The sequence below is a fragment of the Balaenoptera borealis genome, assembly GCF_965194805.1.
Source record: "Balaenoptera borealis genome assembly, chromosome: 9".
NCBI classification, from domain to species: Eukaryota; Metazoa; Chordata; class Mammalia; order Artiodactyla; family Balaenopteridae; genus Balaenoptera; species Balaenoptera borealis.
Genome location: NC_138873.1, coordinates 14,211,603 through 14,233,807, shown reverse-complemented (window position 1 = coordinate 14,233,807; position 22,205 = coordinate 14,211,603). Strand labels below are relative to the sequence as shown.

The following is a 22,205-nucleotide window of genomic DNA, read 5'->3' as shown; positions in this document are numbered from 1 at the left end:
ATCATTATGCTCACCTTATATTAAGGAAACTGAGGGACAAAGAGGTTATAAAAATCACCTGAGATCATACTGTTAGAGTGTGAAAGATCTAGATGTAAATCTAGGCATACTGGTCCCAAGAAATGAAACCTATCTATCATCTGTCCATCTACTTACCTATCTATTTATCTATCTAACTATCTACCTATCGATCCACCCCAGGAATGTAAAAGCTCTCTCTCTCGCGCTCTCTCTCTCTCTCTCACACACACACACACATACTCAAATGAATATCTTAAGACAAAACATCCAATAACATTCTTTCCTGTACTTATCTGCAACAGAAAAGGTTTTAGTTTGATCTGTATCATTTAGAAATATACCTGCTTTGGACTTCCTGGATTTCACTCCTAATCTTTTCAATATGGAGTAAGTATGGCCATGATTAAGGAAAGAGATCATATAAATTAACTTGCAACTGAATTCTCTGCTCTTTTTCTTAGCATAACCAAAAATGTTGAAACCAATCGAGGTACTATCACATGGGCCAAAGGCCTAAGAAAATGCTGCCGCAGAAACGAGGCAACACTCCCGTGTACAGGCAGGTGCCAGGGCCTGTCCTAGGAAAGTCAGGAACAAACATGAACGTAAAGCCAAGAGATCAAGAATTTCTAAATCGTCTATTTCTTCCTTGTATTATTTTTGTTTGTTTTTCATGAGAAGATGTTTCTGTGAAAGAACCACTCAATTTATTTAGATGGTAAATTGTTTCCAAAGAATTGTGATGATTTATAAAAGTGCATAACATAAAATGAACTAGATTGAAAATCGGGTTAAAGATAAGGTAATTAGAAAGCTGCCCTCGGAGACCATCGCATGGGCTGTGAGAAGCGGTTTGCTGTACACCCTTGGTCCCTGTCCCTTAACCTGTTGGTGTCTCAGCCCTCACCTGTGGAAAGTGCGGGCAGGAGCCACTGGCACAGGTGTGTGCAGAGCAGGAGTTGTTGTTACATGTATTCTTCTTACTGGGGGATTCAACCCTCTATTCAGCACATAATGTCAAACGTCTTCACAGAGCTTACATTTTAGTGAGAGAATTTAAATAAACGAGTAGACTATCTCATATGTTAGAAGTTGATAAATAATACAGATAAAAGCAAAGCAGAGAAGAGAGTCAGGGAATGTAAGGGGAGGACGCGAAGGCTGTCATTGAAAACAAGGCGGTCAGGAAAGCCCTCCCTGAGATGGTGAATTCAAACAAGGACTTGGAGGAGAAGGAGTGACCATGCGGATATTAGGGAGAGGGGGCTCCGGGCAGAGAGAAGAGCCAGTACAAAGTCCCCGAGTGTGGGCCACACCATTGGGTTCCAGACTAGGGGAGACCAGAAGCACGAGGAACCTGTAGGCTGGCAGCAGGAGCCGCATGGCTTTGGCCTCATTCTGAATGAGACAGGGAGATACTGCGCGGTTGCGAGCAGAGGACTGGTGTGACCTGACTTCCATTTTAACAGGACTTCTCAGGAGGCACGGAGACTATTTAGGAGGCCATTAAAATAATCAAAGCAAGCAGTGACGGTGATTTAGACCTAGGTGCTAGTTGCACAGATGGAGGGCAGAGGCTGGATTCTAGATCTATCCTGAAAATAGGGCTGACAAGATTGTTGATGGACTCGATGTGGGTCTCAGGGAAAGAGAAGAGTGAAGAATGACTCCATAGGTTTCAGCCCATGCAACTGGACGGGTAGAGTTGTCAAGAACTGAGGTGGCAGGAAGTATAGGTTTGTGGGGGAAGAATGGGAGTTGGTTTGGGCAGGAAGTTTGAGATGTCTAATGGTCATGCAAGCGGAGATGTCTACAGAGGACTTCCCTCTGTGTCTGTCTCTGTCTATAGTTTAGGCGAGAAATCCAGTCTGAGGATACACATCTGAGAACCATCTGTGCCTAGATGGTATCTATGGACATGGGAATGGATAAGATTATTAAGAAAGTCATGTTCATAGTAATGTTAATTATAGGAAACATCCGAAGCTAGGCTCTTTAAAAGAAAGTTAATAAAGTGGACTTAACACTACCAATGGATGCTGTGTAGATTCCGTGATTATTTACTTATTTATATTAGGAAAACCAAAACCCATGTCACATTTGGACATGAGATGGCAAGCACGGTCTTGGAGGCAGCTCTCCACAAGAAACGTTACCCTGTGGTCTAAATTTGCCCAGGTGTGGTTGAGATCCTGAAGCGTGCTCGTGACAATGCCAGAGACTTCTTCTTTCTTGTTCTGAATCAAAGCAAGTCCATTCTGCTCAATTTTCTCTACCTCTTTTTCTTTTGCTTTAATCAAATCTTCCAGATCCTGAAAGATGAAGAAACAGTCATTTAAAATTATTCTATTATGGAACTCTGGGGTACACTGAAATTGAGCCATTATAGTCTCACAGCCAAAAAATCTTTTATTAATCTGAAAAGCTTATCATTCTCAGGAGAGGGTCTCCAGAGTGATACTTCTTCTTACATTTAAATTTTTAAAATTCTCTTTTCATTCCATGAGAAATTAGCATAACAAAAAAACCACACAAAATTTAAATGGCACTAGATAATTTTTTCAAGAAGCTACAAGGAAAGAAATATATGTTGGAAATGGTAACATGATTTATATTCTTACATTCATTTATCTTGCTGTTGGAAAAGTTACATAGTCCTAGCTCATGGGATGAAATGCAATAGAATGGTATTCTGGACCCCAGTATCTGAGATTTAGTTACATTTCTGTGACTATCAAGCTGTGCCACTTTGCGCAAGTGAGAAACTTCCACAGGGTCTCAGTTTCTTCAGATGAAAAATCAGAATCTCTATTAACCTGCCTTTCTCCCTAAAATACTCTGATTCTAAGTGAGTATGAAAAGTTGTACAAGTTTTTTTTCTTGAATTGAATCCTCATTTTCTTTAGAATTTGCATTTATGATGGTCAGGATGAAATGTTCAAAAAAGAAAATGAGGCAATGATCTGGAAATCATACTTAACCATAATCCTCACTTATATTTTAAAGCCATTTGAAACTTTGGAAAGCTCAGTGAGCCAGGCTGAGACTGCTATCAACGTTTTATGGATGAACAGTGGGAGATTATGTCATGCAACCTGTCTCCAGTCACAAAAGGGCCAGAAGTAGAATTAGAATTCAAGACTTCTGAGCCCACTGACTCCCAGCCCAGTGCTGGAGGCAGGTGGGAATTGTGGAAAAGAGGTAAATCCATGTCGGGGTGATGTGAGAAGCTGTATATTGATCCTGGTTACATGCTCATATTCAGAAGTACACCTCCAGAACTAGATATGCAGATTGTAGGCCTTGGAGGTTAGAGTGAAGAAAATTGCAAAATATGTTAAGTTTGGATAATGTCTCAATTCTGTGAAAAAGATTTCCAGCCCCCTGTCATGACCCACATATGGATAACTCCCCTGGGCTTGGGTAGTGCTATGGGTAGGATACTAGTGAGAAGTCCTGGTCTCCGCTGTTTTAGTTACAAATGTGCCTCTTTTAAGTTTTGCTTCGTGTGGTCCAATCTTTTAATCACTCCCTACCTTATGTATAAAATAGGAATAATAATACATTTGCTTATCTCAAAGGGATAACATTAGATAAATAAATCTATGAGATCCCTTTCAAGCTGTTAAAAACTAGGCAAATGTAAGAGTTCATTTTATTCAGCCATTTGGTAATCTGCCCTGCTTCACTGAAAATTTATTTATTTTTCTCTCCTTAACTATTATGAAGCTATTTTTGTCTTGATGTATTAATTAGAAGTTCATGTGATTAGTAGCCTAAAGAGATCATTTTTGTTTTGAATAACTGTTCTTTCATTTTCATTTTATAATTTTGTCAATATTTTGACAGCTTTGATAATTAACCTGAGAATAAATATAGTGATTACCAGTGCTACAGGCCCTTTATACAGTAAAGAAAACATAATGAACTTTACTATTTAAGGATTTTTCTCTCTGCTTCTCTAAAAGATTACATAACCATAAATAATCCTTCCAACATTGTCTTTAATAGGATCCTAAAATTCAACCACTGGAATTGAATTTATTCTCATTTATCCATAGATGTTAACTTTTTAAGTGAGCAATATTAAATGAATGACCCATTGCTCAGAAACACATCTCAAAAGTGTCCTGCGCATTTATGTTGGCATAAAAGCAAAACCCAGGAGGGAAACAGGAATGAAATATATATTTTGTGCAAAACAAAGGTGTTTTCCTTTCCCTCCAATAATAATTAAAAGATGATTCTGTTTCTGATCAATGAAGGGAAAAGCTAAACCTAACATCTTTTTGCTATAATAAATCACTCTTAACTTGGGTTAATTCATAAATATCAGTTTCTATGTTGGTTCAAATTCATAAATCACTTCTGAAAGAGTGGAAAAATATCCAAGATCTTTTAAACAAAATAAAGCTTGAATCCAGTCACCAATGTAAGTATGCTGGCTTGAATTCTACACTCTGGTCCAGAAGAACTATTTCTCAAAAATGACAATAAATTTTTATCAAGGTTTGTGGCACTGCCAAATGGAACCTGCCTGTTAGGCTACTGTGATTTATATGTGATGCCCCAAAATAACTATGTGGTCTACTTTCATTCTGTTCTTTGTTTCAAAAAAAATGACTTTTCATTTGAAATCACAAATTGGCATTGGAGTTAAGTTCTTTCAACCATACTTGAAGCTTTTCCTCCTGACACTGCCTGGTGTGACCCTCTGGAAGGTTAAAAATTTGGGTCTGAAAAGGAGTGAAACTTGGTCAAGTTTCTGCTACATTTTCCAGCTAGCAATCTCTCTCTCTGTGTTCAATAGAAGACATGTACATAAAAAGAAAATGGAAAATGGCAGAAAAAAGTATACATTAAAGAGAAGAAAAAATAGTAAGAAAGAGAAAAATAAAAGGAGAGAAGGCAGAAGAAAAATAAAGGAAAAGAAAAGTTAAATTAACCTATATTTCAGTCTTTTAATAGTCAAGTTTATTATTATAACAGTGTAACAAGGAAGCACTAATCTTTCTAATGTTAATGCTGAAATTATGTTTTAATTTTAATGAAAACATTTTAACTTAGGAAGTCATCCTTTGAAGTAAAATTTTGAAATTCTGGCTTACTTGTACATTTTACAATTGATAGCCTACTACTTGAAACCCTACTGGCTCCTGGAAAATTGGAAAGGCAGTAAGACTAGCTGATGCATGTTTCTGGTCTTCCATCTTTTACATACCAATCTTCTGATGTGAAGGTTTTTTGTTTTTTTTTTAATTTCAAGGTAGTTCCCTGTATGATAGTTTTCTTTACCATTTTCATGCACCCTCGAAATTGCAATCCATGAGCTTGTTAGCCCAGCATAAGGGCATGTGCTCTTCCTTTTCTGAACCAAAAAGTTTTGACTAAGAGCTTAAATATACATCTCTTTACATATGCCCCCAAAGAAAAACTGCTGGTTGGAAGGAAGATCATTACCAAAGGCCTTTCTTTTTGAAAGCTGAAATATAAAAACAAAATTTGGGAAAATAAGCGTTTCTGTAGAATTGCTTCACAGTTTAACCTTCAATTGTCCTTAGGAAATACTACAGAGAACTATCACAGCTAATCTGTAACACATACAAATTATTGAATTATTAAAAAAAAAATTACAGCATTTGCTGTAATAGCTTACACTTCTTTTGTATAAAAAAGAATTCCTGAGGAAATATTAAGTGGTCCTAAGTCACTGGAAAACATTTAGAGTCTGCCCACTCCACATGCACCAAGATCCTTATCACCAACAGGAGAACAAGCAGATGCTGCTCGGTCTTCCCAATGAGACACAGTAGGAGGTAACACTGTCCCCTGGGAAGCACTGGCTCATTGGAGTAGAACCAGAATCCAATCAAGCCTCTAGGGCTGACTTCCATTTATAGGAAATACAGGGGAGAGGAGAGCATGTCAAGGAACTACAGAGGCTAATCCTGAACCTGAGTCCAGTCTACGGTTTTTGTAACAAGTTAATAGTGTCAAAAAAAAACTTAAAGAGACTTAAAAGATCTAAGAAGAAATGGAGGATGTGGACACTGTGACATCTTTGTTTAAATAAATTAACTGAAAAAAAAGATATTTTAAAGACAATTGAGGAAATAGTGTTATGAGTTGGGCATTAAATAATATTCAGGGGTTACTGTGAATTTTTTTGTGGTGATAATGATATTATGGTTATATAAGAAAAAGGTCCATTTCTTTTAGAGAGGCATACTGTAGCATGCAGGAATAAAACGACACGATGTCTGGGGAGGCGGAGTCAAGATGGCAGTGTGGGAAGATGCCGAGTTAGCACCTCCCCATAATTAGGATGCCTGCCGGCCGCTGGTGGGGACCCTGACGCCCAAGGAGACGGGAGGAACCCCCAAGTGAACTGGTAGGACGTGGGGGACTGAGGGGGGAGGAGAAGTGGAGGCCAGACAGGATCGGCACCCCTGAGGCCGGGGAGATAAGGAGAGACAGGTGGGAGGAGCCATCCGGGAGGAGCAGGAGAGGAGCGGGGGGCGTTTGCCCCACCCACTCGGGCCCAGGGAGCCTGTTGAGCTCCCAGGCTGGTCCCCTGCCCTACAGGGCCCCCTCCTCCCCCCAGCCACATTGGTCCTGGGGGCACAGGAAGGAGGCTGAGGGGAGAACAGGAGAGTCAAGTGGGAGGGGCCCTCCAGGAGGAGCAGGAGAGGAGTGGAGGGCATTTGCCCTGCCCACTCGGGCCCGGGAGCCCCACTGAGCTCCCAGGTGAGGTCCTCCTACCCTCTGAGACCAGGGGTGGGGGGCACGCCTGGGCCCCTTCTGTTCCTTGAACCTAAGCCCCACCCCCTACAGCACCCAGGGCCTTTTCCAGCCCTGTGGGTCCTGAGCATTGGCCCCACCCACCACCCAAACCTTGCCCTTGTTTAAGCCCCACCCTCCACAGCCAAGGCCTTCCCCCCCACTTTTTTTACTTTCTTTTCTTCTTCTTCTTTTTTTTTTTTTGGCCACGCCATGCAGATTGGGGGATCTTGGTTCATGAGCCAGCGGCTGGGCGAAGCTCCTGCGGTGAGAGCTCTGAGTGAGAACCTCAGACTCCAGGGAATATTCGTTGGAGTGAGGTCTCATGGAGGTCCTCATCTCAGCACCAAAACCCTGCTCTGCCCAACAGCCTACAAACTCCAGTGTTGGAAGGCTCAGGGCAAACAACCACTAAGACAGGAACACAATCCCACTCATAAAAAAAATTAAAAAATGAGACAGCAAAAAGATATGTCACAGATGAAGGAGCAAGGTAAAAACCTATAAATAAATGAAGACCAAATAAATGAAGAGGAAATAGGTAATCTACCTGAAAAAGAATTCAGAGTAATGATAGTAAAGATGATCCAGAATCTCAGAAATAGAATGGAGGCACACACTTGAGAAAATAAATGCTTAACAAATATCTAGAAGAACTAAAGAACAAACAAACAGAGATGAACAACCCAATAACTGAAATGAAAAATACACTAGAAGAAATCAATAACACAATAACTGAGGCAGAAGAACAAATAAGTGAGCTGGAAGACAAAATGGTGGAAATAACTGCCGAGGAGCAGAATAGAGAAAAAAGAATGAAAAGAATTGAAGACAATCTCAGAGACCCTCTGGGACAACACTAAATGCACCAACATTCGCATTATAGGGGTCCCAGAAGAAGAAGAGAAAAGGGTCTGAGAAAATATTTGAAGAGATTATAGTCAAAAACTTCTGTAACATGGGAAAGGAAATAGTCACCCAAGTCCAGGAAGCACAGAGAGTCCCATACAGGATAAACCCTAGGAAAAACACACCAAGACACATATTAATCAAACTAACAAAAATTAAATTCAAAGAAAAAATATTAAAAGCAGCAAGGGAAAAAACAAAAAAATAACATGCAAAGGAATCCTCATAAGGTTATCAGCTGATTTTTCAGCAAAAACTCTGCAGGCCAGAAGGGAGTGGCAGAATACATGAAGTGATGAAAGAGAAAAATCTACAACCAAGATTACTCTACCCAGCAAGGATTTCATTCAGATTCAATGGAGAAATCAAAAGCTTTTCAGACAAGCAAAAGCTAAGAGAATTCAGCACCAACAAACCAGCTTTACAACGAATGCTAAAGAAACTTCTCTAGGTGGGAAACACAAGAGAAGAAAAAGACACACACAAAAAACCCCAAAACAATTAAGAAAATGGTAATAGGAACATACATATCAATAATAACCTTGAATGTAAATGGATTAAATGCCCCAACTAAAAGACATTAAAAACAAGACCTAAAAGGGTACAAAAACAAGACCCATATATATGCTGTCTACAAGATACCCACTTCAGACCTAGGGACACATACAGACCGAAAGTGAAAGGATGGAATAAAGATATTCCATGCAAATGGAAATCAAAAGAAAGCCGGAGTAGCAATACTCATATCAGATAAACTAGACTTTAAAATAAAGACTGTTACAAGAGATAAGGAGGGACACTACATAATGATCAAAGAATCAATCCAAGAAGATATAACAATTATAAATGTTTGTGCACCCAACATAGGAGCACCTCAATACATAAGGCAAATGCTAACAACCATGAAAGGAGAAATCGACAGTAACACAATAATAGTAGGGGACTTTAACACCCCACTTACACCAATGGACAGATCATCCAAACAGAAAATAAATAAGGAAACACAAGCTCAAATGACACAATAGACCAGATAGATTTAATTGATATTTATAGAACAATCCACCCAAAAGTGGCAGAATACACTTTCTTCTCGAGTGCACACGGAACATTCTCCAGGACAGATCACATCTTGGGTCACAAATCAAGCCTCGGAAAATTTAAGAAAATTGAAATTGTATCAAGCATCTTTTCTGACCGCAATGCTATAAGACTGGAAATCAATTACAGGAAAAAACTGTAAAAAACACAAATACATGGAGTCTAAACAGTATGCTATTAAATAACCAAAATATCACTGAAGAAATCAAGAGGAAACCAAAAAATATCTAGAGACAAATGACAGTGAAAACATGATGACCCAAAACCTATAGGATGCAGAAAAGCAGTTCTAAGAGGGAAGTTTATAGCAATTCAATCTCACCTCAAGAAACAAGAAAAATCTCAAATAAACAACCTAACCCTACATTTAAAACAACTAGAGAAAGAAGAACAAAGAAAACCCAAAGTCAAGAGAAGGAAAGAAATCATAAAGATCAGAGCAGAAATAAATGAAGAAAACAGTAGCAAAGATCAATAAAACTAAAAGCTGGTTCTTTGAGAAGATAAACAAAATTGATAAACCCTTAGCCAGACTCATCAAGAAAAAAAGGGAGAGGATGAAAATCAATAAAATTAGAAATGAAAAAGGAGAAATCACAACCGACACTGCAGAAATACAAAGGATTATAAGAGACTACTACAAACAACTATATGCCAATAAAATGCACAACCACAAAGAAATGGACAAATTCTTGGAAAGGTACAATTTTCCAAGACTGAACAAGGAAGAATTAGAAAATATAAACAGACCTATCACAAGCAATGAAATTGAAAGCACAATTAAAAATCTTCCAACAAACAAAAGTCCAGGACCAGATGGCTTCACAGGCAAATTCTATCAAACATTCAGAGAAGAGCTAACACCAATCCTTTTCAAACTCTTCCAAAAAATTGCAAAGGGAGAAACACTTCCAAATTCATTCTACGAGGCCACCATTACCCTGATACCAAAACCAGAAAAATATATCACAAAAAAAGAAAATTATAGACCAATATCACTGATGAACATAGATGCAAAAATCCTGAACAAAATACTAGCAAACAGAATCCAACAGCACATTAAAAGGATTATACACTATGATCAAGTGGGATTTACCCCAGGGATTCAAGGATTCTTCAGTATATGCAAATCAATCAATGTGATACACCACATTAACAAATTAAGTAATAAAAACCATATGATCATCTCAATAGATGCAGAAAAAGTGTTTGACAAAATTCAATACCCATTTTTGATAAAAACTCTCCAGAAAATGGGCATAGAGGGAACCTACCTCAACATAATAAAGGTCATACATGACAAACCCACAGCAAGCATCATTCTCAATGGTGAAAACTAAAAGCATTTCCACTAAGATCAGAAACAAGACAAGGATGTCCACTCTCGCCACTCTTATTCAACATAGTTTTGGAAGTCCTAGCCATGGCAATCAGAGAAGAAAAAGAAATAAATGGAATACAAATTGCAAAAAAAAGAAGTAAAACTGTCACTGTTTGCAGATGACATGATACTATACATAGAAAATCGTAAAGATGCCACCAGAAAACTACTAGAACTAATCAATGAATTTGGTAAGGTTGCAGGATACAAAATTAATGCGCAGAAATCTCTGGCACTCCTATACACCAACAACGAAAAATCAGAAAGAGAAATTAAGGAAACACTCTCATTTACTATTGCAACAAAAAGAATAAAACAACTAGGAATAAACCTGCCTAAGGAGGCAAAAGACTTGTACTCAGAAAACTATAAAACACTAATGAAAGAAATCAGAGATGACATAAACAGATGGAGAAATATACCATGTTCTTCAATTGGAAGAATCAATATTGTGAAAATGACTATACTACCCAAAGCAATCTACAGATTCAGTGCAATCCCTATCAAACTACCAATGGCATTCTTCACAGAATTAGAGCAAAAAATTTTACAACTCGTATGGAAACACAAAAGACCCCAAATAGCCAAAGCAATCTTGAGAAAGAAAAACAGAGTTGGAGGAATCAGGCTCCCCGACTTCAAACTATACCACAAAGCTACAGTAATCAAGACAGTATGGTCCTGGCACAAAAACAGAAATATAGATCAATGGTGCAGGATAGAATGCCCAGAGATAAACCCACGCACATATGGGCACCTAATTTATGACAAAGGAGGCAAGAACATACAATGGAGAAAAGATAGCCTCTTCAATAAGTGGTTCTGGGAAAACTGGACAGCTACATGTAAAAGAATGAAAACAGGACACTACCTAACACCACACACAAAAATAAACTCCAAAATGATTAAAGACTTAAATGTAAGGCCAGACACTATAAAACTCGTAGAGGAAAACATAGGAAAAACACTCTTTGACATAAACCACAGCAAGATCTTTTTTGACCCACCTCCTAGAGTAATGGAAATAAAAACAAAAATAAACAAATGGGACATAATTAAACTTAGAAGCTTTTGCACAGCAAAGGAAACCATAAACAAGACAAAAAGACAACCCTCAGAATGGGAGAAAATATTTGCAAATGAAACAACAGACAAAGGATTAATCTCCAAAATACACAAATAGCTCATGGAGCTATCATATCAAAAAAAAAAATCCAGTTAAAAAATGGGCAGAAGACCTAAATAGACATTTCCCCAAAGAAGACAAACAGATGGCCAAGAGGCACATGAGAATATGCTCAACATCACTAATTATTAGAGAAATGCAAATCAAAATTACAATGAGGTATCACCTCACACCAGTCAGAATGGCCATTATCAAATAATCTAGAAACAATAAATGCTGGAAAGGGTGTGGTGGAAAGGGAAACCTCCTGCACTGTTGGTGGGAATGTAAATTGATACAACCGCTATGGAAAACAGTACGGAGTTTCCTTAAAAAACTAAAAATAGAACTACCATGTGATGCAGCAATCCCACTACTGGGCATATACCCTGAGAAAACCATAATTCAAAAAGAGTCGTGTACTGCAATGTTCATTGCAGCACTATTGACAATAGCCAAGACATGGAACCAACCTAAATGTCCATCAACAGATGAATGGATAAAGAAGATGTGGCACATATATACAATGGAATGTTACTCAGCCATAAATTGTGTTATTTGTAGTGAGGTGGATGGACCTAGAAGTGAGTCAGAAAGAGAAAAACAAACACCATATGCTAACGCATATATATGGAATCTAAAAAAAAAAAATGGTACTGATGAACCTAGTTGCAGGGCAGGAATAAAGAGGGAGACATAGAGAATGGACTTGAGGACACGGGGTGGGAGGGGGAAGCTGGGGAGAAGTGAGAGTAGCATCGACATATATACACTACCGAATGTAAAATAGTTAGCTAGTGGGAAGCAGCAGCATAGCACAGGGAGATCAGCTCGGTGCTTTGTGTCCACCTAGAGGGGTGGGATAGGGAGGGTGGGAGGGAGGCTGAAGAGGAAGGGGACATGGGGACATATATATGCATATGGCTGATTCACTTTGTTGTACAACAGACACTAACACAGTATCGCGAAGCAATTATACTCCAGTAAAGATCTATTTAAAAACAACAACAACAACAAACACAGTATGGTATGGCATAATGATAGACATATAGATCAATGGAATGGAACTGAGCTTCCAGAAATAAACTCATGCATTTACAGCCAATAAAAAAAAACAAAAATGACATGATGCCTGGGATTCACTGTAAAATCTTTACAAAGAAAAGAAATAATGCAGACAAGTATTTCAAAATCTTGATAATTATTAAATCTAATGATCAGTAGAGAAGGATTCTCTACTTACAAGTGTGTTTGAAAACTCATAAATTCAAATTTATAGAAACAGGTGAAAAAAACCTAATAGTTAGAAAAACTCTATAAATCACATAATCAGAGAAATTTGTTATCAAATGCAGCATTTTTCCATACTGAATCCTCAATTCTGAGGACCCGCAAATTTCTTTGGTGTGCGCAATGAAATTGTGTAGCCGCGCCTGTCAGCCACCTGGACAAGTTACCTGACAGTCTTTCAGAGCGTTCTGAACTGAAGCCTGATCTCCAATTCGCTGTTGTTGCTTTAGTCTGTTTTCCTGGGTTTCAAACCAAGTTTTCAGACATTGTACGTTATTTTCATATTCTGACCAAGATTCCAGTAAGCCTTCCAACAGCTGAATCTGAACAAACATAATGAAATGAAATTTGCAATTTTATTTTAGAATCAAATTACTGGCAGGTCACTATTTCCTCCAGATTAAGAATTCTTAAAAGACAGTCCATTGTATATATGATTAAAAATGAATGTTAAAAAGTATAAATCAATGACCATTATTGGTAAACAAGTAAAGAACTTAAGTCAACTTGAGGCAAAGGAAAAAGACATTAAGAGGCATCTTTAATAAACTAAAACAATATGAAATATTCAAAGAGCAGTGGGTACATAGACAGAATAATGAACAGGGCTGAAGAGCTGTTAGAACCTTCAGGGGCCAGTCTCTTCAGAAGCACTTGTGTGCCCAGTGTAGCCATACTATTCGTGGAATGAGTTTTCTTTACAGAGTGTACCCGTTCTTGGCATTTTCATGAAACACGGACAGCAGAGAACACTTGGCTCACCTTCTCAGTGACTACACCCTGCAGGATTTGCCAGCTTTTATTCATTGCTCCAAGTTGCTCAGCAAAATCAGTCTTATCGCTGCGTTTACTTTCCACGTCCTGACTGCTGATTTGTAGCACAGACTGGTTCACAAAATCGACGGTCAGCTGTTTACAGTTAATGTCGATCTTAAAACCCTAAAAAGGGAAAGGCGAAAATAAGAAAACAACCTTATATGTATACATGTCTTATATTTTACCAGGAGTTGGAAAGCCTTAAGTAACCTTAAGATTAATATTATCACTTGTGTGACTTAGTCCAAACGGCACAATCGGTATGTATTAATATAACCCATTATCTTCAGAAGTTGAATATATATAATATATGAATATACTGAATATAAATTGAATTTATACATTTTGAATGTATAAATATATTGAATTTGAGTTTGTAAAGATTTGAATTTATAGATACATTGAATATAAATTTTTTTTAGGTAGGAAAGTAGAATTGGACAAATTGTGTAATCTCACTATAAAATATTTACAAATTATAGTATTTATTTTTATGATTTCTTAAAATGACACAAAATCTTATTCAAAATTATTCCTAATACTGGACAACTTTCCTATGCCTATAACTAGGGAAGCAGTTTTCTTACTATAGTAGACCTACCTGGTCACCATATATGAAACATATACTTTCAGACCTGATTTCCATAACTTGAGTTTTTGAGTTTCTTCAAATAAAACAGTCCTAAAATATGCAAAGCTAAAAACAAACAAACAAAAATGTTTAATTACCTTATATTTCTGAAGGTATTCATGAATTGCCTTGTAACCGATGGAGTTTTTAATACTTTCTTCATCCATTTGAATAACATTTTCCATGAGAGAAATCCAAGCCATGACTTCAGAAATGGCATGGCGAGAAGGCAGCTTATCCATCTGGAGCTGCCCATGTCAGAGACAGAAGAAGTCGCAAGTGTTAAAATTCAAACTCGATTTCTGTTAACCTAAAACTCTATTAATTCCTACTAAAGTACCAACAGAGATAACACTTCTTAATGACATTTTTGGATATTAACCTTGTTAGAAGCTTGAAATTAAACATCAGGCAAACATTGAACAATAATAGTCCTCTTAGTTCACTTGACATCGAATACTATAAACATTGCATAAACACTACCTAATTAATCAAAACACCAGCAGGAAGAAAATATTATTCTTATTTTATAGCTAGTTTTATGAGTATAAAAAAACATAACTACAAAACATTCAACAGATGTATTTTATTAATTATCTTGTAAAATCTCTGTGTATTATGACACAGGAATGTTACCACCACACTACAAACTATCATTTTCTAGATTTTTGGTGCTCTCATATTTATTCCAAAGAGCATAGCCAATTTCCTCAGTCTTTCACTAAAACATACTTAGAATCCTGAATCTTCCTTAACATATCATACATTTATGCAAATGCTTGTAATGACTGAGAGGAACAAAAGCAATCATTTAAAATATTTATGGACTTCTATGTGGGCAGAAAGATATACAAGTTAATGTGAGATGTTTCCTGCCCTCTAGAAGTGTACAGCTGCTGATTAGAAGGGATAAGACATTTATATGAAACACATCTTTACACCTTGTACACAGTGATGAATGCCAAAGAGAGATAAAGATAAAATATCTGGGAGTTTCAGGGGAGAGAAGCATAATTTCCAGATAAGAGAGCTACTTAACTTCTCTTCCCCTAGTTCTCTTCACTTGTTGAATGTCAGCTCTATTGTAGGTAAGGTTATAGGTCTTTTACATATATTATTATTATTAAATCTTCATAACTACTCACTTTATGAGACAGGTATAGTTACCCATATTTTATTTATGAGAAAACAAAGAATTTAAACATGGACAGACAAGGATTCTAAAACACACACACACACACGATAAAGAAGCCCTTGGAAGACAGGGAATTTATAGATAGGGCATTTGTAGAACCGTTCACTATTTTTATTTTTTCTTAATGGGAGTATAGTTGATTTACAATGTTGTGTTACTTTCTGTTGAACAGCAAAGTGACTCAGTTATACATATTCATATATCCACTCTTTTTTAGACTCTTTTCCCATATAGGTCATTACAGAGTACTGAGTACAGTTTCCTGTGCTATACAGTAGGTCCTTATTAGTTATCTATTTTATATATAATAGTGTTAATATGCAATACAATGGAAGCCATAAAAGACGAGATGTCCAAGACAAAGCTGATTTAAATTTGTGAGCAAAAGCAGATCCATGTACTTTTCCATCTAATACTGCTTACACCAATTATGACCAATTAAACCGATGATTATTTCTGTACCTGGTGGAGCTTTTCCTGTACGGTTGGAATATTTGTCAGCAGGTCAGTCCACTGGCCATCAATGTGTGATAGCTCGGAACGCAGGGTAGCTGTGTCCACTTTCTTTAGTCTAAGAAGCTGATTTCCAGTGCTCAGAACAGACGATTTCAAGGTAGATTTTGCATCCACCTCTTTGGAAAACTCCTAAAAGAAGCAGCAAGGCTCAAATCAGGATTAAGTAGCCAGACCCTTCATTTAAGAAAAGAGACTAATTTATTACATAAACAAGTTTTCTTTACATCTTGAAAGGGAGTGGTGATATTAAACACTCTGGAGGAAAACAAAAGCAACGCACCCTTGCCCCAAATGAAAGCCAACGTTACTTAAACACTACTTTAAAGAGGCAATGTTGAACCCTACTATTTTGCATAATTATTCAACACACAGAGTGAACACTGATAAATTCTCTATAGCTTGATTTACTAAGTACATCCATTGACAACTGATGTCCTTTTCACCTGTAAGTCAGGTCTGAAAACAATAAAACTGAATCAAATGCTTTAGATTCTTGAGCTCACCAGAAAAGCGTTCAGATGATCACGGACCATTTCCAGTTCTTGAGGAACTGTCACAGATTGTTGAGTCCAAAATTCTAGCCTGTCTTTTGCAGACTGTAACCAGTGGATGAGATCTGCAGATTCACTTTGATATCTGTAAGGACAGTAATACGCCTATTAAGTAAACATCCAATTCCGACTTTGTGCTAACCCGTGTTAGTCACCAATGCTAATTTTAAAAGGAGACACAACAGATTTGGGAGAATAATGCCCTGGGTTGACACTCTCAAATTCCCTTCTCTTAATATTCATACCTTCAGCAAGTCAGTCTCTCTGAGTTTCAGCTTTCCCATCTCTAAGCTGCAAATAAAAATATCTTTCTCCTACTCCTTCACATTGAGGCTATTTAGAAAATATTTTATGATTGGGCTTCCCAGGTGGCACAGTGGTTAAGAATCTGCTTGTCAATGCAGGCGACATGGGTTTGAGCCCTAGTCCGGGAAGATCCCACATGCCACGGAGCAACTAAGCCTGTGTGCCACAACTACTGAGCCTGCGCTGTAGAGCCCGCGAGCCACAACTACTGAGCCCACGTGCCACAATTACTGAAGCCCACGTGCCCTAGAGCCCATGTTCTGCAACAAGGGAAGCCACAGCAGTGAGAAGCCTGCACACCGCAATGAAGAGTAGCCCCCGTTCACCACAATTAGAGAAACCCCCACACAGCAACGAAGACCCAATGCAGCCAAAAATAAACAAAATAAAAAAAAAAATAAATTTTTTAAAAAAGAAAATATTACATGATTGTTATTCAAAGTTCTTAGAAATAAAGGTGGCATAAAAATAAGGATTTCACTACATAAAATCAACCCCCCACCTCTCTTGAATACCTCTCATTGCCCTCAAGAAAAACTTTACCTTCTCAAAACAAACTTTCTCTTCTTTCTCTCCTTCTAAGATTTACTTGACCACTTGACTGTCAGTAGGCAGGGGAGACAACAGCTCAAAGGTAAGAGGTATTGCATAATTCCTGCCTCCCCGCCACATTTTTAAGTACATGTTTATACAATTATACAAGAATCCAACTGGAAGCTTTGTGCTTGCCTTTATTTTCCAAACTCTGTGATAAGTTCCTAGAGGGATCACATCTTCGTCAACTCAGGTACCCAATAACCTTATAAATACTCTGCAGCACTAATTTAAAAATTTGCGAAAGAGTCACTGTATTACCTGGTCCAGTGTTTCAATATTGTTTCCAATCTGTGAAGTTCCTTAGACACTTTGTTGGTGTCATTTAACCAGTGTTCTCCAAGTTGATTTAGCTGGCTTTCTAGATCTGAGCAGCTAACAGATATCAGAAGTCGTTTCCCATCATCTAGTACCTGATATAATTTGGGCTGGTATTCATTAAGGCTGGATTTCAAATGCTAAAATGATTGAAAATACTGGGTCAAAAAGGTGAGATAATGCAATTTTTCTCCCCTGAAGATTGTAAGTTCTCCATAATGTTACCATTACCTTTTAGTCAAATTTCAACTATTTGCACCCAAGTTTCATTAGAAGCTTCGAGACGCTTCATCTGTATCTAAGTATATAACTTTAGGTGCACTTAAAACCGTCGAAGTATAATTATTTCAAGAATAGTGTGACACCAACACAAAGTACAAAATAATGCTTGGTGGAGGCTAAGTTTTCAAAAAGAGCTCTCTTTCAAAAATAAGAAAAAAAAAAGGCTTTTCAGTCCTCTATTAAAAAACAACAAACTAATTATTTCAGGATAGTGTGACTTCAGCATAACAAGCGGAAAACGCTTGATGGAGGCTAAATTTTCAAAAGGGGCTTTCATTAAAAAAAAAAAAAAAAGGACCTTTCTATGTTCTATTTCGAAACAAACACGTAAAGTAAAAGTACTTGATAAAATATTTGATTGCAAGTTTGTTTAGATCCTGTTAAAACCATGGGAAAGCTTCCAAAGGAAATGTGGCAACTTTTTACACCAAGTTGTCATTTAGACGCTGACCTGGTAGAGTGTTATCCGGTCGATAAGCCTGTCTTCGCTCTCCTCCACCAAACCCACACTCGGGATGCTGGTCTCCACCACCTCCAGCTGCCTGCTAAGCTCCCGGTGGTCCTCATCCAGATGGGACCATGTCTAGAAACACAGCATCAGTCTGTGAGCTAAATATCCTCATTAAGGAAGAGTAGTCCTATTTGTGTGCAAATATGCACCTGACAGTCTCTTTAAAGACAAGTCGGAGATGCCTGCATTGGGGGTTTGCTTTGGGAAGCGAAAGATAGCTTTGAAGCAAGTCATCAGATGGTGACCTTGAAAAGCACTGTGAACGGGCTTTCACTTCTGCAGCTAACTAGCTGTATGACCGGGGCAAGTTACTACGTTTCTCTGACCTCCCTCATTTTCAACATTAAAAAAAATGGGGATAATAATATCTTGTCCATTGTGAGGATTAAATAGAATAACGTATGCAGCACATCTGGAACACAGCAGGCAGCTGATATTCACAGTTTCATCCTTTACTGCAGTGATGATGAACGAATGACTTAAGTGAAAGGGATGGGTGTGTTTACTTTCCAAAGTAAGTGAACTAAATACATTACATTTGTAAATTAAAAAACCCCACACAGACGTTTAAGAAATATGAATATATAGTATAGACATTCTACTAAGGAGAAATCCCAAATCACTTATTCTAAAATTATAATTTTTAGGGAATTCCCTGGCAGACCAGTGGTTAGGACTCTGTGTTTCCACTGAAGGGGGCACGGGTTCAATCCCTGTTCGGGGAACTAAGATCCCACAAGCTGCACAGCGCGGCCAAAAAAACTAAAAGAAAATTATGATTTTTATTCTATTTAAAATCGGAAAATCTTTTTTTAATCATGTGAAGTCTTTTTCAATCATGTATAGCAAAAGTCAGCAGTTTTTCAGTCTGACTATCGAGACCCCAAATATCGTCATGCCCAGTCTGAAACTGGTATTCATCTAGCTGAACTCACGGTAAGGCACAGCCGTTACCTAAATGTGGATAGGGAACACCAGGGGCACAAGCGACACACGTGCTGAGTCTGAGACACCGCCGAGGTCAGAGGAGGCAAATCGCAGGAACGAAGATGTCTTGCCTGAAGGGTCTGCTGTGCAGTAGGGGGTGTGCTGTAGGGGAAGGGCAGCACCAGGGGCTCACCTCGAGAATGTACTCCAACTCCACACCCCTCTTGTGAGCCCCCTTGAGCACAGCCGAAGCCTGCGCCATCAGGTCTGTGTGGAACTGAGTTTCCCGTAGGACCGCAAAGCTAATAACCTTCCTGAAGAGTGTTTCAGTCAAGATCATATGAGATTCCAGGCCCTGAAAGTATTCCTGCAATTTTTCAGATAGAAAGAGGTCAGCAACTCATTCATTTACTACCTTACAATAAAAATTGCTTCAAACCTGGAAGCTGATGGAACTTGGCTAATATATGGGTGATACTGGTCCTTCCCTGCTGGCCTCCACTTACCCAGGCACTCACCGCTTCCTGCAGAGACGGGGGTCGGGGGGGGTTGGGATGGGGGTCCAGCCTCCTAACTGGCCTCTCCTGGCCACCCCCCCCACTCAAAGCACCTACACTGTGCTGTGCTGCAGATACTCTGTCCCCAAAACAGAGCCCTTCAGAAGCGAACAGCTGCTGAAACACTCGTCCGCCCTCTCCACTCCTCATCCTGGTACCATCTGGGTGGACACCTGCTTCCTCCACCACAGATACTGGCCTCCTTTGTCCCTGGGACACATGAGCGCCCGCTCCCCATCTTCAGCCTCTGCCTGCACTCTACTTCCTGCAATGTCCTCACTTGACACATTCATAATTTTTCTTCCTCCAGGGCTGGGCTTGAGCTCTACTCTTTTGTACTTAATACTCATGGCCAAGCACAGCTGGACAACCAACAATTGGCATTAATATTTTAAAATTTCCCTCATAACATACCTACACACAGCAGAATTGCAGGCCTTGCACAACCCTACAAATGTGTTTTAAAATATTACTTTCTATACATAAAAATCCCCAGAAGATGGGGAGAAGGTTACCCCATTTCCTGTTCCCAGCACCACGGATGAAACTAAAGGACCAGGAATCGTTAACATCAGCTAACACTGAGTGTGTACTACGTGCCAGGTGCCCTATAAACACTTCAGCAACTAACTCATTGAATCCTCATAACTACCCCATAAGATAGGTAGTTTTATTTCCCATTTTACAGACTCTGCGCTACTCAGTCTAATGCAACATGCCCAAGGTCACACAGAGCTCTCCCTCAGAAAATGGTCTGGTCAGGAGGAGCTAGAACCATTATTTTTAACTAACAATTATTATATCATAGAATCTTAAAGCTGGAAGAGAACTTGGAAGTCATTTAGCCCAACATTCACAGAAAGCTGATATTCCTATTACAACCCCGTCTCCCCCTGACAGCCTTGGATGGACTTCTCATGGCCAGGAGGGGGTCTGTTCAATGGCAGCCTACTCCTTTTAGAGTTCTTCATCTATTGAGCTTTATTTCTCTGTTATTTATACTCATTGATCCCAGTTTCCCCTCTGGAATAACTCAGGATGATATTTTATTGCTATGGTCAAAGATTTGAGAAAAACCAGCTGTGAACTTTAAAGCAATGTTTTCAAAGCCAAATGATAAGGCTTTAATAAATCACAAAGTTTTGGACAAGAACCTCTGGGAGAAATAGCAACAAGTACAATTCTCCAAGCACCACCCCCCCAAATCTACCTTTATAAGCCACCAAAGAGCTACGTAATGGTAGAATGTTAATCATCTGTAATCTTAGGGAATTTTTAAAGTTTCCTCATAAGAAATTTCCACTATCTGGGAGCTTGAGTCTCTGAACTGGCAAAACTGTTATTTTTGTAATATTACTAATAATGCAATCTGTGTGTGTGTGTGTGCATTAAACAGGCATTCCTTCACAAAGGAGCAGTGTCTAACCTGAACTTGGTTACGGTACACACTGATGGAACACTCTCAGGCCTCCCAAGTTTGGTTATATAGCAAAAGCACTTGCCGTCCCCAGGAGGAAACTCCTGAGGCCCACGGTAACCAGAGGAGCATGTACTTAAGGACCAGAAGAGCCAAGTGATGCATGTGACAGACATAAAGCCCATCCAGAGCTGAGTGGGCAGCTCTGCATTCCCAGAGCAGAGTGGGGAGTTCTCGGCCAGGACAAGGGAAAGCAGAGAGAACACCTAGGACCAGATGAACACATGGGCAGGAGGGATGCAAAGGAAAAGGGCAGAGTTAAGAACGAAGCTGGGCTCCTTTGAAGAGAGCTGGGTTTCCTGTCCACTGCAGTCTACGAAGGAGAAAGCCTGGCTGATACTGATCATCAAAAGTACTGGTATGGTAGGTATTCTTTGTTAACTTCCAAAATTATAGGAATATATACTACTCTCTCATTTTTCTGTGCTATTGAGTGCCAGTGGGCTTGAATATACATTTGTTGACCATTTTAAAGAGTAACTTTTATGAGTAGAAACTCATAAATGATTGATAATGTTAGGTTTTACTAAATATATGTCAGTGAGTGAGAATGTGCTTCCAAAACTACATTTTCTTTCTCTCTGTTTTTTTTTTTTTACCTTATGTTTGTCAAGTAGTTGTTGGATTTCTTCTTTGGAAGACACGATAATTTTCTGGTCTCCTGCCATCTTCTCGCGTCCGGTCTCCAGCAGGTCAGCCAGATCTTGCAGGGCCCTTTCGTACTGACTCTTGAGTGCAAGATTCTGGTTCAGACCGCCCCGCCGGGAGCCAATGGCCATCATCAGCTCATCGTACATGTCCTAAGAAACAGACAGATACTCACGCTCAATTCATGAGGTACGTTTAACACCTGTGCTCACAGGATGTCAATAGTTTCCGT

General features: G+C 38.8%; 1 protein-coding gene across 9 annotated transcripts in view; it reads right to left on the bottom strand.

Moving 5' to 3' along the window:
• The window catches only part of SYNE1 (spectrin repeat containing nuclear envelope protein 1), a 445,509-nt gene that overhangs the window by 93,522 nt on the left and 329,782 nt on the right, over positions 1-22,205 (bottom strand). For all 9 annotated transcript variants that reach the window (XM_082405389.1, XM_082405392.1, XM_082405394.1 and 6 more), the window contains 10 exons: positions 21,925-22,125; positions 19,485-19,658; positions 18,305-18,436; positions 17,515-17,711; positions 16,306-16,438; positions 15,749-15,931; positions 14,190-14,339; positions 13,407-13,583; positions 12,812-12,967; positions 2,178-2,333 (listed from right to left, as the gene is read on the bottom strand). In XM_082405389.1, the coding sequence (XP_082261515.1) occupies positions 2,178-2,333; positions 12,812-12,967; positions 13,407-13,583; positions 14,190-14,339; positions 15,749-15,931; positions 16,306-16,438; positions 17,515-17,711; positions 18,305-18,436; positions 19,485-19,658; positions 21,925-22,125 (1,659 nt within the window). The remainder of the gene's footprint in view (positions 1-2,177; positions 2,334-12,811; positions 12,968-13,406; positions 13,584-14,189; positions 14,340-15,748; positions 15,932-16,305; positions 16,439-17,514; positions 17,712-18,304; positions 18,437-19,484; positions 19,659-21,924; positions 22,126-22,205) is intronic.